Raw genomic sequence first — 19,604 nt, 5'->3', positions numbered from 1 at the left:
TATGTAATTCTTATCCAAATTCCAACCAAATACAGAAATACCCATTCTAAAGTTGATGGAAATTTTTTATGAAGTCTAGAATAGTAGAACGAGTTCCTTATTTCAGAACTTATTACAAAGCTACGTTAATGAAAATGGGAGTAGTTCTGGCATAAGCATACAGCTATAGGCTTGGCTTGGTTTTTATTTGGGTTCCCCAACAACTGGAGCAGAGGCTGGCCCTGACTCTGTTGCCTGGTTGTGGATCCTATTCACCTAACTGAGCTGCCTTGTCTGGCCTCAGTGAGAGAGGATGTGCCCTGTCCTGCAGTGATTTGATGTGCCAAGGTCTATTGGTACCCAAGGTTGTCCCCCCTCCATAACCCCCACACACAGCTTTTTGGAAGGGAAGAGAAGGGTGAGGAGAGGCTGTGATGGGGATGTAGAGTGAATTAATTAATTAATGGGGGGGGGGGGATAGATGCAGAGCAAGAAAAAAAAAAAGAGAAAAGAAAAAAGATAGAGCTGCAGACCAGTAGAATTAGATGAACAAAATCTCAGAAATAAATAACAACTGTGTTGTTAGTTGATTTATGACAACTATTTAGCAAATGGTGTGGTGCTGGGAAAACTTAGTATTCATATATTGAAGAATGTACTCATACCATACATGTACAAAAATGGATTGAAGAACTAAACATAATAGCTAAAATTATATACTTTGTAAGGTAGTAAAACCCATGATCACAACACTCACTTTACAGAGATAGAAGGAGTGTTACTCAAAGGCCAAACTAGGTTCCATAGTGAGACCCTCTTTCAAAATAATGTACTTGCTAATGGTTTGGTGAGTAAGCAGTTCTAGCCCTAGGTGTACACCCAAGCAATGCAAAACCACTGTGAACAGCACGGCTTATTGCACTACTCCCCCTAGGAATAACTTACTTATCCTTTATTTTGCATTAATGAACAAGTGCTCTATCTATTCAACAGACATCATCCCTGGGACAGTCAGGGGCAAAGCATAGGGATGAGACAGCCCAGGTAAACTTTGGGGATATAAAGCTAGACACAAAGCGTAAGTACCACAAACCTCCATTTATATGAGTTTCCCAGAGAAGAAAATCACAAAGTGTGGCTTAGATGGTCTTACTAGCTGTAGAAAAGAAGATTTGTACACCTAAGATTTAATGGGCCCGTGTGATGGCACACTTGGGGGGGGGATAGAGACAGGAGGATCTCTGAGTTCAAGGGTGGCTAGGGTCTATGTAGTGAGTTTTAGGCCAACTGTAGCTGCATAGAAAGACTCTTTCAAAATAAGCAAGCAAACAAACAAACAAATACATAAATTCCAAAATAGTAACAATAATTTTAAAATAGTAGAAAAAAACCCTAGAGGGCTGAGGGTGTAGCTTATTTAATAGAGTACTTGCCTAACATGCTCAGATCGCTAAGTTTGATCCCCAGTACCACATAGACTGGATATGGTAGGGTCGGTCTATAATCTTTACACTTGGAAAGTATAAGAAGTTACCCTTGGCTATAGAGTGACTTCAAGGGCCAGACTTGGCACGTAAGACTGAAAACAAAACATAAGAATGTAATAGTTTATGGCATAACTATATAAATAAACAGTGTAAAGGATAGATGTCAGTCAGTGGTAGAGTGTGTGCCTAGCATTTATTTGTGTGGCTCTGGATTCATCCCCAATACCCCTCCCCGGTGTAAAATTATTCTTTTTCATATCAGTACTTGTTTGTTTGTTAACAAAATGTGGCCATAACCTGTGTAGACTTAATCACATCCATTTTCATATCAAATACAATTTTCACTATTACTCTGGTATTAAATACTATTCTTGGGTCTTAAAAGGGGGAGTGCTGTTTTCATCTAGAACTTTTGGGAACCTACAAAGCTGCTATCTATGCAGTGTTGAGGTCAGCTATCAAGACTAAGAAGTGTGTGAGTGGGTTGTGCAGCAGATTTAGTACAGCACAAGAAAGGGTGAGGGAAACTCTTGAGTATTCAAACGTTATAAGACCCCAGACTACCTAACACATACAAGCCTGGTTCCTCAGAAAGACAGCAGAGAAAACCTAATAGGAAAACAAAAAGTAGGGTGAAGAACTCATGATCATGAGTTCTTATCAAAGAAAACCAGTAATCCACAGATGTAAGCAAACAAACGAAAAAGCAACTCAATAAAACCTAAGTAAGGCAAACAAAGAGTGCTCCACACTCAGATACATCATGCAGAAGCAAGGAAGACAAAGAAACCCTGCAGGTTGCCTATTACAAACACCCTGAGCTGCTACCAACTTGGCCTGCAGTGGTCTAGACATGGATGAGAAGAGGCTGCTGTCACTGTACCAGAGAAAGGAGTCTTGAGAAGAAAAAGCCGGGCGTGGTGGCACATGCACTCGGGAGGCAGAGGCAGGCGGATTTCTGAGTTCGAGGACAGCCAGGGCTATACAGAGAAACCCTGTCTCGAAAAACCAAAAAAAAAGTCTTGAGAAGAAAAGACAGCCCAGAGAAAGTGTCCTTTTGGAAATGAGGTAAAACTAGATGTGGTGGCACATGACTGTGATCCCCAGCACTCGGGAGGCAGGGGCAGGCAAGTCTCTGAGTTCAAGGCCATCCTGGGCTACATAGCTAGACACTGTCTCGATAAAATAAACATAAAAGCTGTTGTTTAAACATCTTTCTTTTTAATAGGTGAGATTTTATTGATTAAGGATCAATACATAAACATTTCAGTTTATACACAGTTTTAACAGATGTACCAAAACACCTGAGAGACCTGTGTTCTGCTTCTTCGAAAGCAGTTATTACAGTGGTGCTCCACCCTAAGCCTGGGGAAGGCTTCTCCTTTCAAGGTCTCACAGAGCATCATCAAATGACAGTATCTTTACTCCCTCTCATTCACATTTTGACATACTAGATGCTCAGGTTTTTATTTTTCATAGCATATTGTTACAACTGACCACCACAAATATAAATGTTAAAGATGCGAGTGAGAATTTTTCTTTTTCTTTTCTTTTTTTTTTTTTTTACTTTGTTTGCTAGGTTTTTGTTTTGTTTTGTTTTGTTTTGTTTTGTTTTGTTTTGTTTTGTTATTTTGAGATTGGGTCTTTCTGTGTAGTCTTGACTGTCCTGGAACTAGATGATGCTGGCCTCAAACTCAGAGATCTTCCTTCTTTGCCTCCCAAGTGATGAGATTAAAGGTATACCCTGCTTAGCACACAGTTTTGACCAGACAAGGATCAAGGAGTAATTTTATTTGTTTTTTAAAGGAAACAGTTCTAGAAATAGGAGACTAGAAGTAATTTAAAATACTTAAAACACATTAAGTATATGACTGAGATTCCAAGTTGCCGTTAAGTATGCTTCGTATTGTAAGGTGTAAAACTTACCTTTACATGGAATGGTAAGCTGATACCTAAACTGGTCCCAGCCTCCTATGGTTCAGTGTCCCACTTTCTCTTCAGGTTGTACCAAAACGAAGTGAGTGGTTACACTTTTTTAAAAAAATCATTTACATTTAAAAAAATGGAGTGAGGTGGGATTCTCCCGAAGGTCCGGAGTTCAAATCCCAGCAACCACATGGTGGCTCACAACCATCTGTAACGACATCTGACGCCCTCTTCTGGAGTGTCTGAAGACAGCTACAGTGTACTCACATATAATAAATAAATAAATCTTTTTTAAAAAAAGCAAACTTGCATTCAGAACATAGTTGGTAAAAATATTCCTCTGGGTTGTACAAAAATGGAGATGGAGACATCAGTAAACACAGTGCATGATTAGTTGACCTTGTCTTCTCCTTCACCGGAGCCTCCTGATCGTAGCCTTTCCGTTTTCTGCAGCAGATCTTAGTTGCTTGGCTGGCTGCTGAAGCCTAGTTATTCTTTGTTTCTGTCTTCTGTTTAGTTTATTCTTTTTTGTCTGGTGACTTTTCCTTAGCTGGGCCTCTTTTTGCCTTTGTTTCCAGTTTGTCAGGAACAAATTTAGCCAATAGTCTTGATGATGTACACTTGAGCTTCTCCTTTAATGCCCATTCTGAGCTGACCTTCTTCTTGGGTGTCGTGGTGCAGAGGACCTGTGTGACACTGAGACCTGTTACATGAGTCTGCACTGCACCCAGACTCACTTCTTTAAACTTTGAAAAGACAAGAAGCTGTTTAAAACAAAGATACATATGATGGAGTTTATACAGATTTACAAATCAATCATACATTATTAATAGTTCAGAGAAAGGTAGTGTGCAAATGGAATCACTTTGTAAGGTTATTTTACTACTGTATAAGTAGACTAATTAGAGGTGAACAATGCTTTTTAAAATATTTTTATTTTTTAAGATTATAATATAATTACATAATTTCCTCCTTCCCATTCTTCCCTCAGGACCGCCTTTCCCTTTTCAAATTCATGATTTCTTTTTTTTTTTTTTCATTGCATACATACGTGGGTATGTAACACACACACACACGCACACACACAGACACACACACAGACATAGACACACACACACTCACACAGACATAGACACACGCACACACACAGACACACACTCGCACACACACACACGCACACACACAGACATAGACACACACATGCACACACAGACACACACACAGACATAGACACACACACACACACACTCACACAGACATAGACACGCACACACACAGACACATACACACTCGCACACACACACACACACAGACATAGACACACACATGCACACACAGACACACACACAGACATAGACACACACACACACACACTCACACAGACATAGACACACACGCACACACACAGACACATACACACTCGCACACACACACACACACACAGACATAGACACACACATGCACACACAGACACAGACACACACAGACACACACACACACACACACACACACACACTCCTAAGTATGTAAAGACAACCTGCAACCTGCTCAGTCTGTGCTCAGCTGACCCTTTGGTATGGGCTATTTCCTGAGGAGCACCTTTCCTTCCACTCTCTGCATCCCTTGGTTTTCTACAATTCTTTGTCTAGGTTTAAGTCTTCCTGAGCTTACCTATCCATTAGCATGTCTATTGGTATCGTCCTTGTTCAGTTCATATTTTGGCCGCTGTGTTGTTGAGACTTCATGGGTGTGGCTTCTCTGACATTTCTAGGGGACATAATCTCACAGCCACCTTCATGTTTCCTTAGAATCTTTCCACCCCTTCTGCAGTACTCCCTCGGCCCTTCGTTGTGTTGTAGATATATCAGTTGGGCCCAGTCCCTAGGACTCTGCAATGGTTATGTTTCTCTGCAGTGGTCTCCATCTCTTACAAAGAGTTTTCTGGTGATGGTGTGAGAACTACTGTGGGTATAAGGGTAAATATTTTGAATGTAGCTATTAAATATGGTGATTTAGTGAACGTTTAAGGATTTATTTTTTATTACTGTGTTGTGTCTGTATGTGGGTTTATGCATGAGAGTGCAGGTGCCTAGGAAGAACCAAAGAGGGCATCAGATCCCCAGGAGCTGGAGTCACAGCTGGTCAAGAGCCCTGAAGCAGACGGACTGATGCTGGGAACTGAACTCCGGCCTCCACCAGAGGAATATGTGATTTAGACCACTAAGCCGTTGCCTTTCAGCGCTAAAGATAAATAGCACTACAAATAAATGAGTATTTTCTTTAGAGAAAGTACTACGAAGTAGACTTAAAGGGGGAAAAGTGCTAGCAGAGAAAATAAAGTGGAGTCTGGAAAACAGTTTCTGTAGCTGCCACAGCAGAAGTAGTAAAGCAGATGAGCCTGAGAGCAGCGACAAGTAAGTAGACGGTGCAGAGCACTTGTGCCAGCAGTCATGGCTGCAGGCTGCTGAGCACTATCACCTGTAATCCAATCCCAGGGCATCTACCTCCATGTGTAAGTGTACAGCAATAGAAAAAAACAAAGACAAATGAATGTTGCATGTTATCTTCATAAATGAGAATTACTACATTGAAGTAAAAAGGGGTTGTGGATTGATGCACACTATTATAAATTATACAAGATCCCTGCTATTGTATTATAGAAGTATTGAGATACATCAGCAAACTAGATAGTAAGAGCAGTTGTCCTTGGGGATGGGTAGGTGAGAAGGTAAGGAACCTGTGCAGGTGTTTCTATGGTGGATGTAAAATAAAAAGACCGTATTACTGATGACTGTGGACAGTGTACCACAGCCTTTTTTTTGCCAGAAGCCTCTGCTGTTTGCTGATTTCATGTCTTAGTCCTGTGAGTTTTCTTTGGCTAAATACTCTCCAGTTTACCTTTTAAGAACCACCCCCTCACTCTCTGGAGCATGAGCACACGTGCACACACACATAATACTCCTTGGTAGCATGAAATTCGTGTGTGTGTGTGTGTGTGTGTGTGTCTGTCTGTCTGTCTGTTTGTGTCCGTGCGCCTACCTGCCATCTAGTAGTTCATCTGGCTAGGAATCCTTTCTGCTATGTATGCCATCATTATTCTTAAAAAATTTCCAGTGTTAGGGATGGAGAGATGGCTCAGTAGTTAAGAGCACTGACTGCTCTTCCAGAGGTCCTGAATTCAATTCCCAGCAACCACATGGTGGCTCACAATCATCTGTAATGAGATCTGATGCTCTCCTCTGGTGTGTCTGAAGATAACAACAGTATACTCATTATACGTAAAATAAATAAATACATCTTTAAAAAATTTTTCCAGTTGTTGATTCTCATGTCAGTGACATATAATTGGGTATCCCAGCAACTCTTAAGAAAGATGTGCATCCTAATTCCTATCAGATATATTGATACATGTCCATAAGTGTTTAAACCTCAAGTGTTGGGACTCTGAGAGAGAAAGTTAATAGAGATAAGGTCATCACAAAAATGAGAGTGTGGAGAATTGTCTCTCAGAGCAGTGGCCAGTATATTCACAGAATCCTTGTGATCAGTGAAAGCAGGCAGAAGAGCTAGCCTGGCCCAGTGGCTCTACTCACTTTTTGTTGTGTGGGTTGTTTGCCTGTTCTTGGTTGGTGTCTTATTATTATTATTTATTGTGAGATAGTATGACGAGTATAGAATCTAGGAGGAAGCAGAATCAAAAGCTAATGAAATACTCCCAGCACCAAAGGATACAGAAGCAGTAATATGGCCGAATTGCATCTGTACATCAAGTTTGCCTATTCTTTCCACCTAGTTTTAAATTCTCTGCATGTGAATGGCTCTTACCATCCACTCTATTTTCCATGTGCTCTGTAACCATGGTTAGTTCTCCAAAGTCCTTTAAGGCGCAGACTGGATAGGACACATGTTCATGTTGGAACTATTCCTGGAAGGAGTTGGTAACGCATGCTCATTATGTCAAGAGGCCTGGGGCTATTGAGTTCAGGGTGAGTAGAAATGGGCAGGTTCCTTCATGATGATATACGAGTTGTATAGGTATATGTGATTGGAGCAGGGGTTTTTCCAACCTAATATAGGGACAAAGGACTTGAGTCTTGACTATGGGCTTTTGAGACAGGACCCAGGCTGTTCCTCTTAGCTTGCGTTCAGTCGAATGGATTCGTTGACAGGACCTCCTTTAGGCTGAGAGCATAACTTCTCTGTGTTTTGTACCAAGAACTGAGTCATAAGTAGTTTCTCTGGATTGAATGACATTTGTATTGCAGGACGCAGAGGGCTCCACATGTTTGCATTTGGCTGCCAAGAAAGGCCACTATGATGTGGTTCAGTATCTGCTTTCAAATGGACAGATGGATGTCAACTGCCAGGTAAAGCCATTTTCCTGTACAGTGGCATAGCTGTTCCACCTCCTTCTTCATTTATCTCCTACTCTTAATTTCAGATGCTTAAAGGCCCATAACCCCCTAAAGGCCTTGTCTTAGTTTGTGTTGCTGTGATAAACACCATAACCAAAGTAACTTGGGGAGATCTTATAGGTTATAGTCCCTAATTGATGGAAGTCAGGGTAGGGACCTGGAGGCAGAAACTGCAGCAGAATCCATGGTAGACTACCACTTACTGCTTTGTTTGCTTAGTTTGCTTTCTAATGCATTCTAAGACAATATGCCCAGGATAGGCCCTTTCACATCAATAATGAAACAAGAAAATGCCCCACAGACTTGTTTATACAACCTCTGACAGAGGCGTTTTCTCACTTGAGGTTCACTCTTCCCAGATGACCCTAGCTTATATTAAGTTGACTAAAAATGGCCAGCACAGGCCTCATCCCCATATTCTCTTGCTTTGTAGGGCCTCTGTGCAATACTTGGCTAATGGTTCCATCCTTGATATTCTGTCAGGCTTCCTTCCTGTCTGTTCAGAGCCTCCCAAACTCCCATACCCAGAATGGCTTCTGTCCTTCTTGAGGGTACCTAGGCCTCTTTCCTAGATCTGGCTGTGCTTTGGCACTGCCCTCTATCGCACTGTGTGTGCTGTTTGCTAACCCACCCCACCCCCATCAGTCATAAGATGCTGTTTCACCAGTTCTGTGATTTATGCTGCATTGTTGGTGCTAGGCACACAATAGGTGTCTACAAATACATGTCAGTCCAGTAGATGATCTAAAAGAGCTGGCTCCAAGACTGTCCCACACACCATTGTAGGGCCCTTTGATCCTTGGTTTAAGGCTGCATTTCCATCTCCCTCATGTCCCTGTGTGTCTTAGTCAGGGTTTCTATTCCTGCACAAACATCATGACCAAGAAGCAAGTTGGGGAGGAAAGGGTTTATTCAGCTTACACTTCCACATTGCTGTTCATCACCAAGGAAGTCTGGACTGGAACTCAAGCAGGTCAGAAAGCAGGAGCTGATGCAGAGGCCATGGAGGGATGTTCTTTACTGGCTTGCTTCCCCTGGCTTGCTCAGTCTGCTCTCTTATAGAACCAAGATTACCAGCCCAGAGATGGTCCCACCCACAAGGGGCCTTTCCCCCTTGATCACTAATTGAGAAAATGCCTTACAGCTGCATCTCATGGAGGCATTTCCCCAACTGAAGCTCCTTTCTCTGTGATAACTCCAGCTGTGTCAAGTTGACACAAAACTAGCCAGTACACTGTGCCATTTTGCTTTAGTCCTGGCTGCTTGTACTGTCTTTTTTCATGGTCTGAAAGTAGCATGGTCTGATTTATTTTAACTGCCCTTAGGAGTAACCTGTTGGGTGACTGCGAGGCATTCTGTTCTTGTCACTCTGGGCTAGTGTTTATGCAGCATATGTGCCCTTATGTTACTACTGCCTCTGATGATGCCAATAGTTGACTATAGAGAGATCATCTTCGTTTGTGGAGGCTATGTGTGTCTACAAGGACATGCATGTGTGGGTGGACAGGGAGCCCTTTGAAGGAGTGTAGGAGGAGGTTATCGTCCTGCCTCCAGAACACTCACTTCCTACAGAATACCTTTTCTAATGAAATACTTGTATTGATCTCACCATAGTGATAGGAAGGCGATTCACGAGAGCTTAAAAGACCTTACAGAGTTAGGGGGCAGGATTGCTCTTTCTCTCCTGCTGCTCTTCTAATAAAAGGCAGTGACAATTTCTTCTGTGTCTGATATTTAATAGTCTATCTGCTGTTTGGTCTTGTGCTTTGTCATCCACAGGGCCAAGAGCAAGAATGAAAGTATTCATTCTTCCCACAAACCTGGCTATTGGTCCTCCCTGGGTTGTTTCAGGCTGACTGGATGTTCAGTCCTAGCAACAGTGTTAGCTGAAGCTCATCTTCCCTACTTCAGAGGGGCTGGGCTGTACCTTTGGTGGGAGCCAGTGCCTGCATTGACTTTCTCTGAGGACCCCTAGTCCTGAGCAAGCTGCATGAAGTCCGTCATTCTCACTTGCTGTCTGTGGTGATGGTAACATTGTCTCTTACACTCAGGATGACGGTGGATGGACACCTATGATCTGGGCCACTGAGTACAAGCACGTGGAGCTGGTGAAGCTGCTGCTGTCTAAGGGCTCTGACATCAACATCCGGGACAACGTGAGTTTTCACGGTGCTTTGGGGACCTTAAGCAAAAGCCTTTTAGAAGCCAGAGGAGCCAGGCCGCTGAGCAGCTCCTCCTTCTGGAGGCCTTAGATCTCTGAAGTCGAGTTCTAGCACATGATGGTTATTTTGGCCCTTGACCCAACGTAGATCTTGTACTGGATCCCTGCAAATCTGGCCTGGTAAGAGTTCATGGGTGTGTAGCTTGTGTGGATCAACTGCCCGATCCTTTTCTCTTGACTCATGTCCCTGACTGACATGACCTAGGGGAGGAGCCCAAGAAAAACCACTAGGAACCAGGTCTCATGTAGGGTCGTGATCAGAAAGAGAAAGAAATGTGCATGATCTGACCTAATACACTCTGTGGTGCCTAGTTTTAGAGTCAGAGAAGTAGTTTTGTTATCCCTGTAGACATTATGTGACTTTTTCTGGGGATAGCTGAACAAATGTCCATTCATCCCAGCTAGGGTACTGATCACAGATCCAGGAGACAATTGTACCCATCTTTTGCTAAAATTCCTTGTCACAGAGATGGAAGCAATGTCTATCTTCGTAAGGTCCTAAACAAGCTGAGCCATGATTATAACATTGTTGTTTGCTTTGGGGTGGGTTCTCCAACATCAGTATTATCAAGACAATTGGCCAGAGGCTTATCTGATTGGGATAATTCTTTAATTGAAATTCTCTCTTCCTAGGTGATTCTAGCTTGTATCAAGTTGATGATAAAAATTAAGCAGCACAAATGTATCACTAACTGGTTCTAGTGTGCAACCAACAGCAGTAGAAATAGCCTTGATGTTTGTGGACTGTGGCCTAGAGATTCTCATTTAGCAACCTTATGGCTTCCAAGAACACCTTTTCCCACCCATGCACTGTACCCTCATTCAAACTCTTTTAACTGCTATTTTTATTGTTCTTCCAGATGCTTTTCCAAATCTGCAACTTACTCAAGAGTTACATAATATGAAACCTTGTTAAAGAGAGGGGACAGAATCTCTTAAGGGCTATCCTAGTCTATTCCAGGCAAATTCAAGTTGTGTAAAAACTAAAGAAGCAATGTTAGTTAGCAAGGTCCAGTACAGCCTGAGTTACATGAGTTTTGTTTAAGAGCAGCGTTTGGTATGGGCATATGAGTGGAGTATGTTAGTTCTTCTAGCCTTCCGTAGTCTAGCATTCTTCACAAGCTGTTTGGCTTTATTTTAAGGTACTGCTGAGCGTTCGTTCGTTCGTTCGTTCGTTCGTTCGTTCATTCATTTGTTGAGATAGATTTCCTCTGTATAGCCTTGGCTGTCCTAGAACTAGCTTTGGAGTCCAGGCTGGCCTCAAGTTCACAGAGATCTGCCTGCCTCTGCCTCCAGAGTGTTGGGATTAAAGGTGTGTGCTACCACTGCCTGGCTGATACTGAGGTTTTTACGTTTCATCTTTTTCTTTTTCTTTTTCTTTTTCTTTTTCTTTTTCTTTTTCTTTTTCTTTTTCTTTTTCTTTTTCTTTTCTTTTCTTTTCTTCCTCTTTCTTTCTTTCTTTCTTTCTTTCTTTCTTTCTTTCTTAGGGGTGGGGGTTGCACATGTAACAGGACTATATGGAGGTTAGAGGACAATTTTCAGGAGTCAGTCCCTTTTCTCTATCTTTACATGAGCTCTGGGGATCAAACTTAGGCTATCAGACTTCTTTAGCAAACACTTTGACTTGCTCAACCGTCTTGTATTTCACTGACCCCTAGAGTTTATAATTTTCAAAGTTTTATGTAAATGATGTCCAGTCCTTTGGCTTTCATAGCTTTGTTGAGAAATAAATACCACTTATCTTTGAAGTATTGTTTGCTGTTCCTACAATATCGAAGGATTAGTTAGCTGTCAAGTTTGGTTTTTGTGTTGGTTTTGTTAGTATGTTTATTAGTATCAGGGTCTTATTATGTAGCTCTGGCTGGCCTGAGCCACTATATCTACATATGACTGGCCTTAACTTCACAGCAATCTCTCTGCCTCTGCCTCCTGAGTGTTGGGATCAAATGCATCTGCTACCACACTTAGTCCTTAAGTTTGTTACTTACCCAATATGACACTGTATTTAGCTGCTTTGACATGTAGTTGCAGACTAAATGAATTTAAAGTGCATAGTGAGCTCTTCACATTTGGCCATCTCTCTGGATCTTATCATTTGTCATGGTTTTATCAAAATGGAGGCTAATTCTCTGTAGGAGTGACTGTCCTGGATTCTTTTTACACTCTGGTCGTTTTTTCTTGTTACTTGAAATGTCTATTTATTGGCCATTTATTGGCCCTCTGTTGGTGAACACATGAGTTGTAAATATTTGTGTCCCAACTTTTCCCAAATGAATCCTGGAAATGGAGGAGCCACCACATTGTCTCTAGAGTGCTTACTGTTTCTGGCTTCTGGTTGTTGTAATCTTCATTTCATTTTTATTTATGTAATGGCTGTTACATCTTCTCATGGACTCTTTTGCTGTTTTTGCTGTTTTATAGCTTTTTGGTCAAGGATGTATTCAGATCTTTAGCTCATGCTTCGTTGGGTAGCAGCTGTTGTTGTTGCTGTTGTTGCTGCTGCTGATGTTTTTGCTGTTGCTGCTGCTGTTCCTTTTGCTGTTGTTGTTGCTGCTGCTGCTGTTGTTGTTATTGCTGCTGCTTCTGTTTTTGCTCCTGTTGTTGTTGCTGCTGCTGTTTTTGCTGTTGTTGCTGCTGCTGTTGTTGCTGCTGCTCCTACTGTTGTTGCTGCTGCTGTTGCTGTTGTTTCCCCCTTCTCCTTAACACTCACTGAGTAGCTTTGGCTGCCCTGAAACTTGCTATGTACTGGCCTGGAAAAGTGCAAACATTAGAATATTCTTTGTTTTCATGTATGCGTGTGGAACCTGCTTCCTATATCCTATTTAAGAGCATTGCTTAGCTGAACATGATAGCTCATGCTGCTGCTTCTTCTTTTTTTGTTTGTTTTTTTGTTTTGGTTTTTCAAGACAGGGTTTCTCTGTGCAGTCCTGGCTGTCCTGGAACTCACTCAGTAGACCAGGCTGGCCTCGAACTCAGAAATCCGCCTGCCTCTGCCTCCCGAGTGCTGGGATTAAAGGTGTGCGCCACCATTCCCGTCGGCTTAATGCTTCTTAATCCCAGCACTTGAGAGGCTGAAGCAGGTGAATTGTTGTGAGTTTAGCCAGGCCACTCTGGGGTAGAGTAAAACCCTTCTCAAAACAAAAACAAAAAAACAACAGCAAAAATCACTGTTTTAACTGAAAGTGGTGTTCTTTTGTGTTTTTACAGTGGCATATAATTTTTAACTTTGCATTTAGGCCTATGGTCTATTTTGATTCAATTTTTCTATATGGTGTGAGATGTGGATGAAGGTTTTTTGAGACAGGCAGAGTTCCTCTGTATAATAGACCTGTTTGTCCTGGAACTCGCTTTATAGACTAGGCTGGTCTCAAACTTACAGAGACCTGCCCTTTTCTGCCTCCTGAGGACTGGGATTAAAGTTATGCACCCCTTGGCTGCTGCTGCTGGTGTCCCTCCCCCTCCCCCTCTTCTTCTTCCTCTTCCTCCTTACTTATCTTCCTTTTCATGTTAGCATTTGCCATTGCTGAAGTGGAGCAAGACACTTTTTTTTTTTTCCATAGAGCTCGAGATCTCATAGACAGGAGAGCAGCTCTGGCCTAGTTCACCCTTGTGGAGGCCTCAGTAGCACATGTAGCAGAAGAGTCTTGTTTCTTTCCATCTTCCACCTTAAACTTGAGGCCATTTATTTCTTCATGACCTGTGAGTACGTCCTGACCCTTGGTCACATGTTACTGCTTTGTTTGAGCAGACTGACTTCTGGGAAGACTGTCAGCCATGCCTTGCTCCTCTCCAACTAGACCTCTATTCCGTCTCTGCTTCCTCCTGCTACTCATGCTATTTTCATGGCAGCATGGCCTGTATCCTGCCTCATGTTTGGAAATGTTTGTGCTTAGTGTAGAGTTCTTTCTGGTCAGTGGGTTTATGCTGTGCGTGTTGCTTTCCAGAGTCTTACTAAGATCTGTGGGAACGGGTTTACCTTTTCTTGTGTGAGTTTGTGCAGTATGTGCTTTTTCTTCAAGCTGTTATGAAGACTGTGATGTGCCTTGGTGCTACTTATCTCTGTGTAGCTGTGGGTTGATCGGATGTCTTAAATCTGTGATTCAGGGTTTTTGTCAAATTTTGAATTTTGGTTGTGATTTCTTCCGATAATGTGAATTAGACTGTAAGAACTTGTCCTGGTGGCTTTGGATGGTCTTGTCAGATTGTACATACTGGCTTTCCACCCTAAGTTTTGGTTCAGCTGGTTTTAATTGTGTGCTCTAATATACTACCCTTCTTTGTTGTTGTTGTTGGGTTTTTTTTTTGTTTTGTTTTGTTTTTGTTTTGTTTTTTTTTAACCTTTTTCAGCTCTCTGTAATTTTTTTCCTTTATTGTGTGTTGGTGGGAATGGAATCGAAAGGCTTTTGTTTGTAATTTCTACCATGTCTAATTACCTTCTGAGTGTGTGGGACCCAATTATACCAGGTGCCTAATGGTCAGATTTCCAGTTCAGTATCCATACCAGTTCTGGTTTGTCAGTGGTCAGTTTTACCTCCTATCTGTGTGTCAGGACTTAAAGCCAGATGCCAGTTTGTCTATATTCTTGAGGTGTGTGTATGTGTGTGTGTGTGTGTGTGTGTGTGTGTGTGTGTGTGTGTGTTTTACAGCCATGGATGTGGGGTCTGTCTAATTCTCTTGTGGTTTGTTCTCTGGTCTGGTCTAGTGAGTCTATAGCAGTTCTCAGTGCAGGATGATAATGGTCCATACGCTGATGGTGCTTTCCACCTGGCTGAAGGGATGGCTGAAAGATTGGAGCCCTTTGGGTGTTTTCTCTCAGGTCCGCTCATGTTGCTCTGTGGGAGGCTTGGTCTTGACAGGCCAATGCAGCTCCATCTCCTGTATGGTTCCTGTGGTATCTGACTGAGTAGGCAGCTCCAGCTCCCTGGTCCGTCTCCTGCTGCCTATGTAGATTTGATAACCATGATTGTACACTTTTCTGTTTCACATTTCTCACTGGTGACGGGGAGGGGTTATGCTCAGTCTGGCACATGGAAGCAGAAAGTGCCACCCCCACTGTGGAGGTGAAACTGCTCTGAACCACAGGCCAGTGTGGTGGCTCTGCAGTAAACAGTCTCCTAAGAGTAGGGTCTTAGAATTTAAGACAGCATAACCCTGGCTAAAAGGAACAGATCATTCTGTTAAGAAAAAATGACCCTGAGAATCAGGACTTTGAGCTCTGAGATGTGTGGGGATGGAATGTTAACCATGTAAAGTCAGAGGGCTGAAATCACCGAGGATGCCAACCAGAAAAGAACTAAAGATAGTTGACTAAGGTTTTTGACGGAGTAATAATGTGGACTAAAGGCAGTTTGCTTTAGAAATAAATGAAATAATAAAGTCTGTGCTTGGGGCAGTTTGTGAGCGAGCAAGCGAGCAAGGCTGATAGACAATACACTCTGTCTCTGTTTTGTTTTTATGTTTTCAAGTGTTCAATGAATTGAAAAGCCCTGACTCCACCTTACCATGTGGACACTGGGAGGGAGACTGTCCGATTGTCCGAGCGCACCAGAGTGTTACACATGAACGTGACCCCTGCGGGCGGGCAGAACGGGTCCCTGCGGTGTGGCTTGGCATTGCCTGCTTGCCAGAGAAGGCAGATCTGATACTATGGAGCCTGGGATGGCTTTCACTGCAAGGGATTGCTGGGAACTAAGGCATGCTCAGGCTACACTTTTGTCTGTGACTGTGTTCCTGAGGGGAAGGAAGCAACAATGACTGGTCATAGTGGGGGAGACCACTTCAGGCCAGTCTTTTATATCTATAGCCAGAAATTCTATCTCTGAATGTTTAGACCTGAGAAAGAATCCACAAGAGAGAGAGACAAAGAGGGCATGAGGTAGGAATGGATAGGAATAACATTAGTATTATATTCCAGAGGAAAAACAGCATTCAGTAAATTAAGACATTAATAAATTATGGAGTGGGCTGATCATTCAGTGGAAAGGACAAACTCTAAGCTTTATAATGTATAGGCTGTAGTTGCAGTCTCAGTTGAGGCGAGCCCTTAAGGGATGGTGACCATAGACGGGCAGAGGCCTGCAGGGGTTTGTTGCCATTGTGTCCTGACAGGAGACTATAGTAAGTATTATTACTTCATGAGATTTAAAATGATGTGTGAGTGTGTCTGTGCATATGTGTGTGCACACTCAGAGTCCAGACGTTACATCCCACAGAGTTTGGATGCCTTGCTTGTTGAGTGGGTGCCAATCTCCAGTCCTCATGATAGAGCAACAAGCAGGCTCAGCCACTGAGTCATTTCTTCAGCTCCTGCCTTTTAAATACTTACTATTTTATTGAGAGTTTCATAAACTGTACTTGATTGTATTGACACCTAACTTCCTCAGATCCACTTCCTGTTTCTTCAGCCCTGTCCAGCTTAATGTCCTCCGTTATTTTGTCTTAAATAACTACCAAATCCAGTTGTGAACCGTCACTGGCCATAGCCTTAAGGAAAATGACTCTCCCCAGATGTGATCAACTGTCACTATTTTCTCACATTTCTTCTTCACTTTCACGTGAGTTCTGGGGGTCGAACTTAGGTCATTAAGTGCTTTTACTTTTAAAATTAATAAGAAAGTCTACTAGTTATTTTAATAATTATCCTATTCAAGGTGGCATAATTCTGTATTATTCTACTTTCAAAATAGTCTGTAAGTGATTATATTACCCTTTTTCCCCTAAATGTTTTAAGATGTGTATGTTAAATCCTCTGTAACTGGAGTTACAGGTGGTTGTAAGCTACCCGTTGTGGGTGCTGGGAACCAAACTCAGGTCTCCTTACCCTCTGCAAGAGAAATATGTGGTCTTTACCAATGAACCATCTCTCCCACCCTGTATTATATTACTTTTAAAGTGAAAAAAAAAATAGATGAATGCTGCAGTTTAGATAGGATTTTTGTTCTCTGTTTGATGAAACTACAAACCCCTCCCCCAGTGTGGCCTGTGCTAGGAATAACCAGCTTGCTCAAGCACCAAGGGTGTCCTTGTCTGCTCCCAGCAGCGTGCTCCGAGCCAGAAACCATCTTCACTGGGTTCTCATTTTATCTCTGTGCAGGAGGAGAACATTTGTCTGCACTGGGCAGCATTTTCAGGCTGTGTGGACATAGCTGAAATACTTCTGGCTGCCAAGTGTGACCTGCATGCTGTGAATATCCATGGAGACTCACCCCTGCACATCGCAGCCAGGGAGAATCGCTACGACTGTGTTGTGTGAGTGCAGCCCTATGCCAATATAGATAGCTCTTGCTGCCAGGCTTCCTAGAGTGACCGTTAAATGGCTGTGTCTACACTCTACCTAGAGCTGATGCTATATAGGTGGAGAATACCTTTTCCAATTGATATCTCAGATCAGCTGTGGTACCCTTTGGACTCAGTTGTCCTAGACAACAGAAACAAACAAACCCACCCACATTCTTAGTTGAATCTTAACAAAGTCTCAGATCCAACAGTATGGGGACAGTTCCAGTAGGAACTGGGTACTATTGGTTCTCCCTCTCAGGTGGAAATGGTGGCTGTTTAGGATGCTTTTAAGCAGGATTTACATGCCAGCAGTGGTGTACTACTGATAAGCAGGTGGCACCTCTCCTGCACCTGGAAAGGGGAAGTGACATGGCCTTGCGGTACTTGAAACTCTCTAGCGCAGGTGTGGTAACCCTTCTTCCTTCATCAGGCAGACGAGCTGTGTTGCCCTTCTGCATACCCCAAACGTCTGTTCTCCATATCATTTCCTTTTTTGTTTTGTTTGTTTGTTTGTTTGTTTTTGTTTTTTTGAGACAGGGTTTCTCTGTATAGCCCTGGCTGTCCTGGAACTCACTCCGTAGACCAGGCTGGCCTTGAACTCAGAAATCTGCCTGCCTCTGCCTCCCGAGTGCTGGGATTAAAGGCGTGTGCCACCACGCCTGGCCATTTCCTTTATTCTTAAGGGCAAATTAGAAAACAAAGTCTAAGAAAATTAACTAAACATTCTTAGCTCCTACACGCATGTTCAGGTGAGAAGACTGATGCCTCATTATAAGTATTTGGTGGGAGCAGATGTGCTCCTGGCAAGACATGCTTGTTCCAGAGTCACTGAGCTATAAGTTTGGTGCTACATGACAGATAGCTAGTCACTTTATGTGTCTTAACTGTGTCTCTTCTAAATTCAGACCTGAATGTTTTGTTGGCCTTTATTTTCCCTTTTAGCCTCTTTCTTTCTCGGGATTCAGATGTTACTCTGAAAAACAAGGAAGGAGAGACTCCCTTGCAGTGTGCAAGTCTCAGTTCGCAGGTGTGGAGTGCATTGCAGATGAGCAAAGCACTTCGGGACTCAGCCCCTGACAAGCCCGTTGCTGTTGAGAAGACGGTGAGCAGGTGAGAAGGTTCTAACCCTGAGAAGAGTCTAGCAAACCATTGGCAGGTGGGCTAGGAGAGATGGAGCCCCTGCGACCCGAGTCTAGTGTGGGCACTGTTGGCAGCTGTGTCTGTCTTCCATGAGGCAGAAGCTAAAGCAGCACAAGTAACATCTCCCTTTTCTGTGCAGGGATATCGCTCGAGGGTATGAGCGCATTCCCATTCCCTGTGTCAATGCTGTGGACAGTGAGCTGTGTCCTACCAACTATAAGTATGTCTCCCAGAACTGTGTGACATCCCCCATGAACATTGACAGGAACATCACTCATTTGCAGGTTGGTGGGAAGAAGGGGCGGCAGATCCCTAGAACTTGGTCCTAGCACTTAGCACCATTCTGGAAGAAGGCCTGTGGAAGTATCCCAGGAGATCCTGTTCTCTTTGTACTTGTCTTGAAGGAAAGAAGTGGAAGAAAGATAAAATTCTCAAGTTCTCTGTTAGGCAGGACTCCAGTTTTCCTAGCATACTTTGAAAGCCTATTGAAGGCCCTAAGTGTCCCTATCAGTGGTTGCTCAGAGCCCAGTATCTCCTGGTCCTTAAGTCATGAGCAAGAGGGTCCATGTTGGTCTAAGCAGTGCACTGCATGCTCCCCAGCCCCAGCAGCCATAGCCTGGAACACAATTTTCCCATTTCTCTTTGACTTTTTCATTTGAAAGGCTTTTCCTTACAGTTGTGCTTAAAGGAGTCTCCTGATTCTCACAAAATAAGCCGTATAAATGTTAGTTTGATTGTGAGATTCTGTATTCTCATCTTTTTCTGAGAGGTATCTGGCCTTGAGTGCAAGAGGCTTTTTAGCCCCTTGTAGGCTACACATGTCTAAACTCCTGCCTGCTGCTCCCTGCCAGCATGGTGTATATTCCTCATGGTGTCCCAAGCCTTTCCACCTTGCTCCTAAGAGAGATGGCAGCAAATTGAAGGCAATTGAGATTTTTCCAAGCATTTGGTGGTGATTGCAAGGGTAGGATTGGGTAGCAGGAATGTGATGCCTGTCTGACATGCAATCCACTCTGTTTTCAGTACTGCGTGTGTGTAGATGACTGCTCCTCTAGCACCTGCATGTGTGGCCAGCTGAGCATGCGCTGCTGGTATGATAAGGTGAGGAAACACATTTGCTGCACATGTGCTTATGTGGTAAGTTCCATGAAAGTGAGT

General features: G+C 43.0%; 1 protein-coding gene across 41 annotated transcripts in view; it reads left to right on the top strand.

Moving 5' to 3' along the window:
- The window catches only part of Ehmt1 (euchromatic histone methyltransferase 1), a 128,875-nt gene that overhangs the window by 96,154 nt on the left and 13,117 nt on the right, over window positions 1-19,604 (top strand). For all 41 annotated transcript variants that reach the window (XR_003953746.1, XR_374136.3, XM_030252227.1 and 38 more), the window contains 6 exons: window positions 7,658-7,759; window positions 9,859-9,963; window positions 17,122-17,276; window positions 18,249-18,416; window positions 18,586-18,730; window positions 19,470-19,547. Coding sequence is in view for 39 of the 41 variants with exons in the window: in XM_030252227.1 (XP_030108087.1) it covers window positions 7,658-7,759; window positions 9,859-9,963; window positions 17,122-17,276; window positions 18,249-18,416; window positions 18,586-18,730; window positions 19,470-19,547 (753 nt within the window). In the remaining 2 variants the exon portion in view is untranslated. The remainder of the gene's footprint in view (window positions 1-7,657; window positions 7,760-9,858; window positions 9,964-17,121; window positions 17,277-18,248; window positions 18,417-18,585; window positions 18,731-19,469; window positions 19,548-19,604) is intronic.

Source organism: Mus musculus, chromosome 2 (genome assembly GCF_000001635.26).
Source record: "Mus musculus strain C57BL/6J chromosome 2, GRCm38.p6 C57BL/6J".
Lineage (NCBI taxonomy): Eukaryota > Metazoa > Chordata > Mammalia > Rodentia > Muridae > Mus > Mus musculus.
This window is presented reverse-complemented; position numbering and strand designations above follow the sequence as displayed.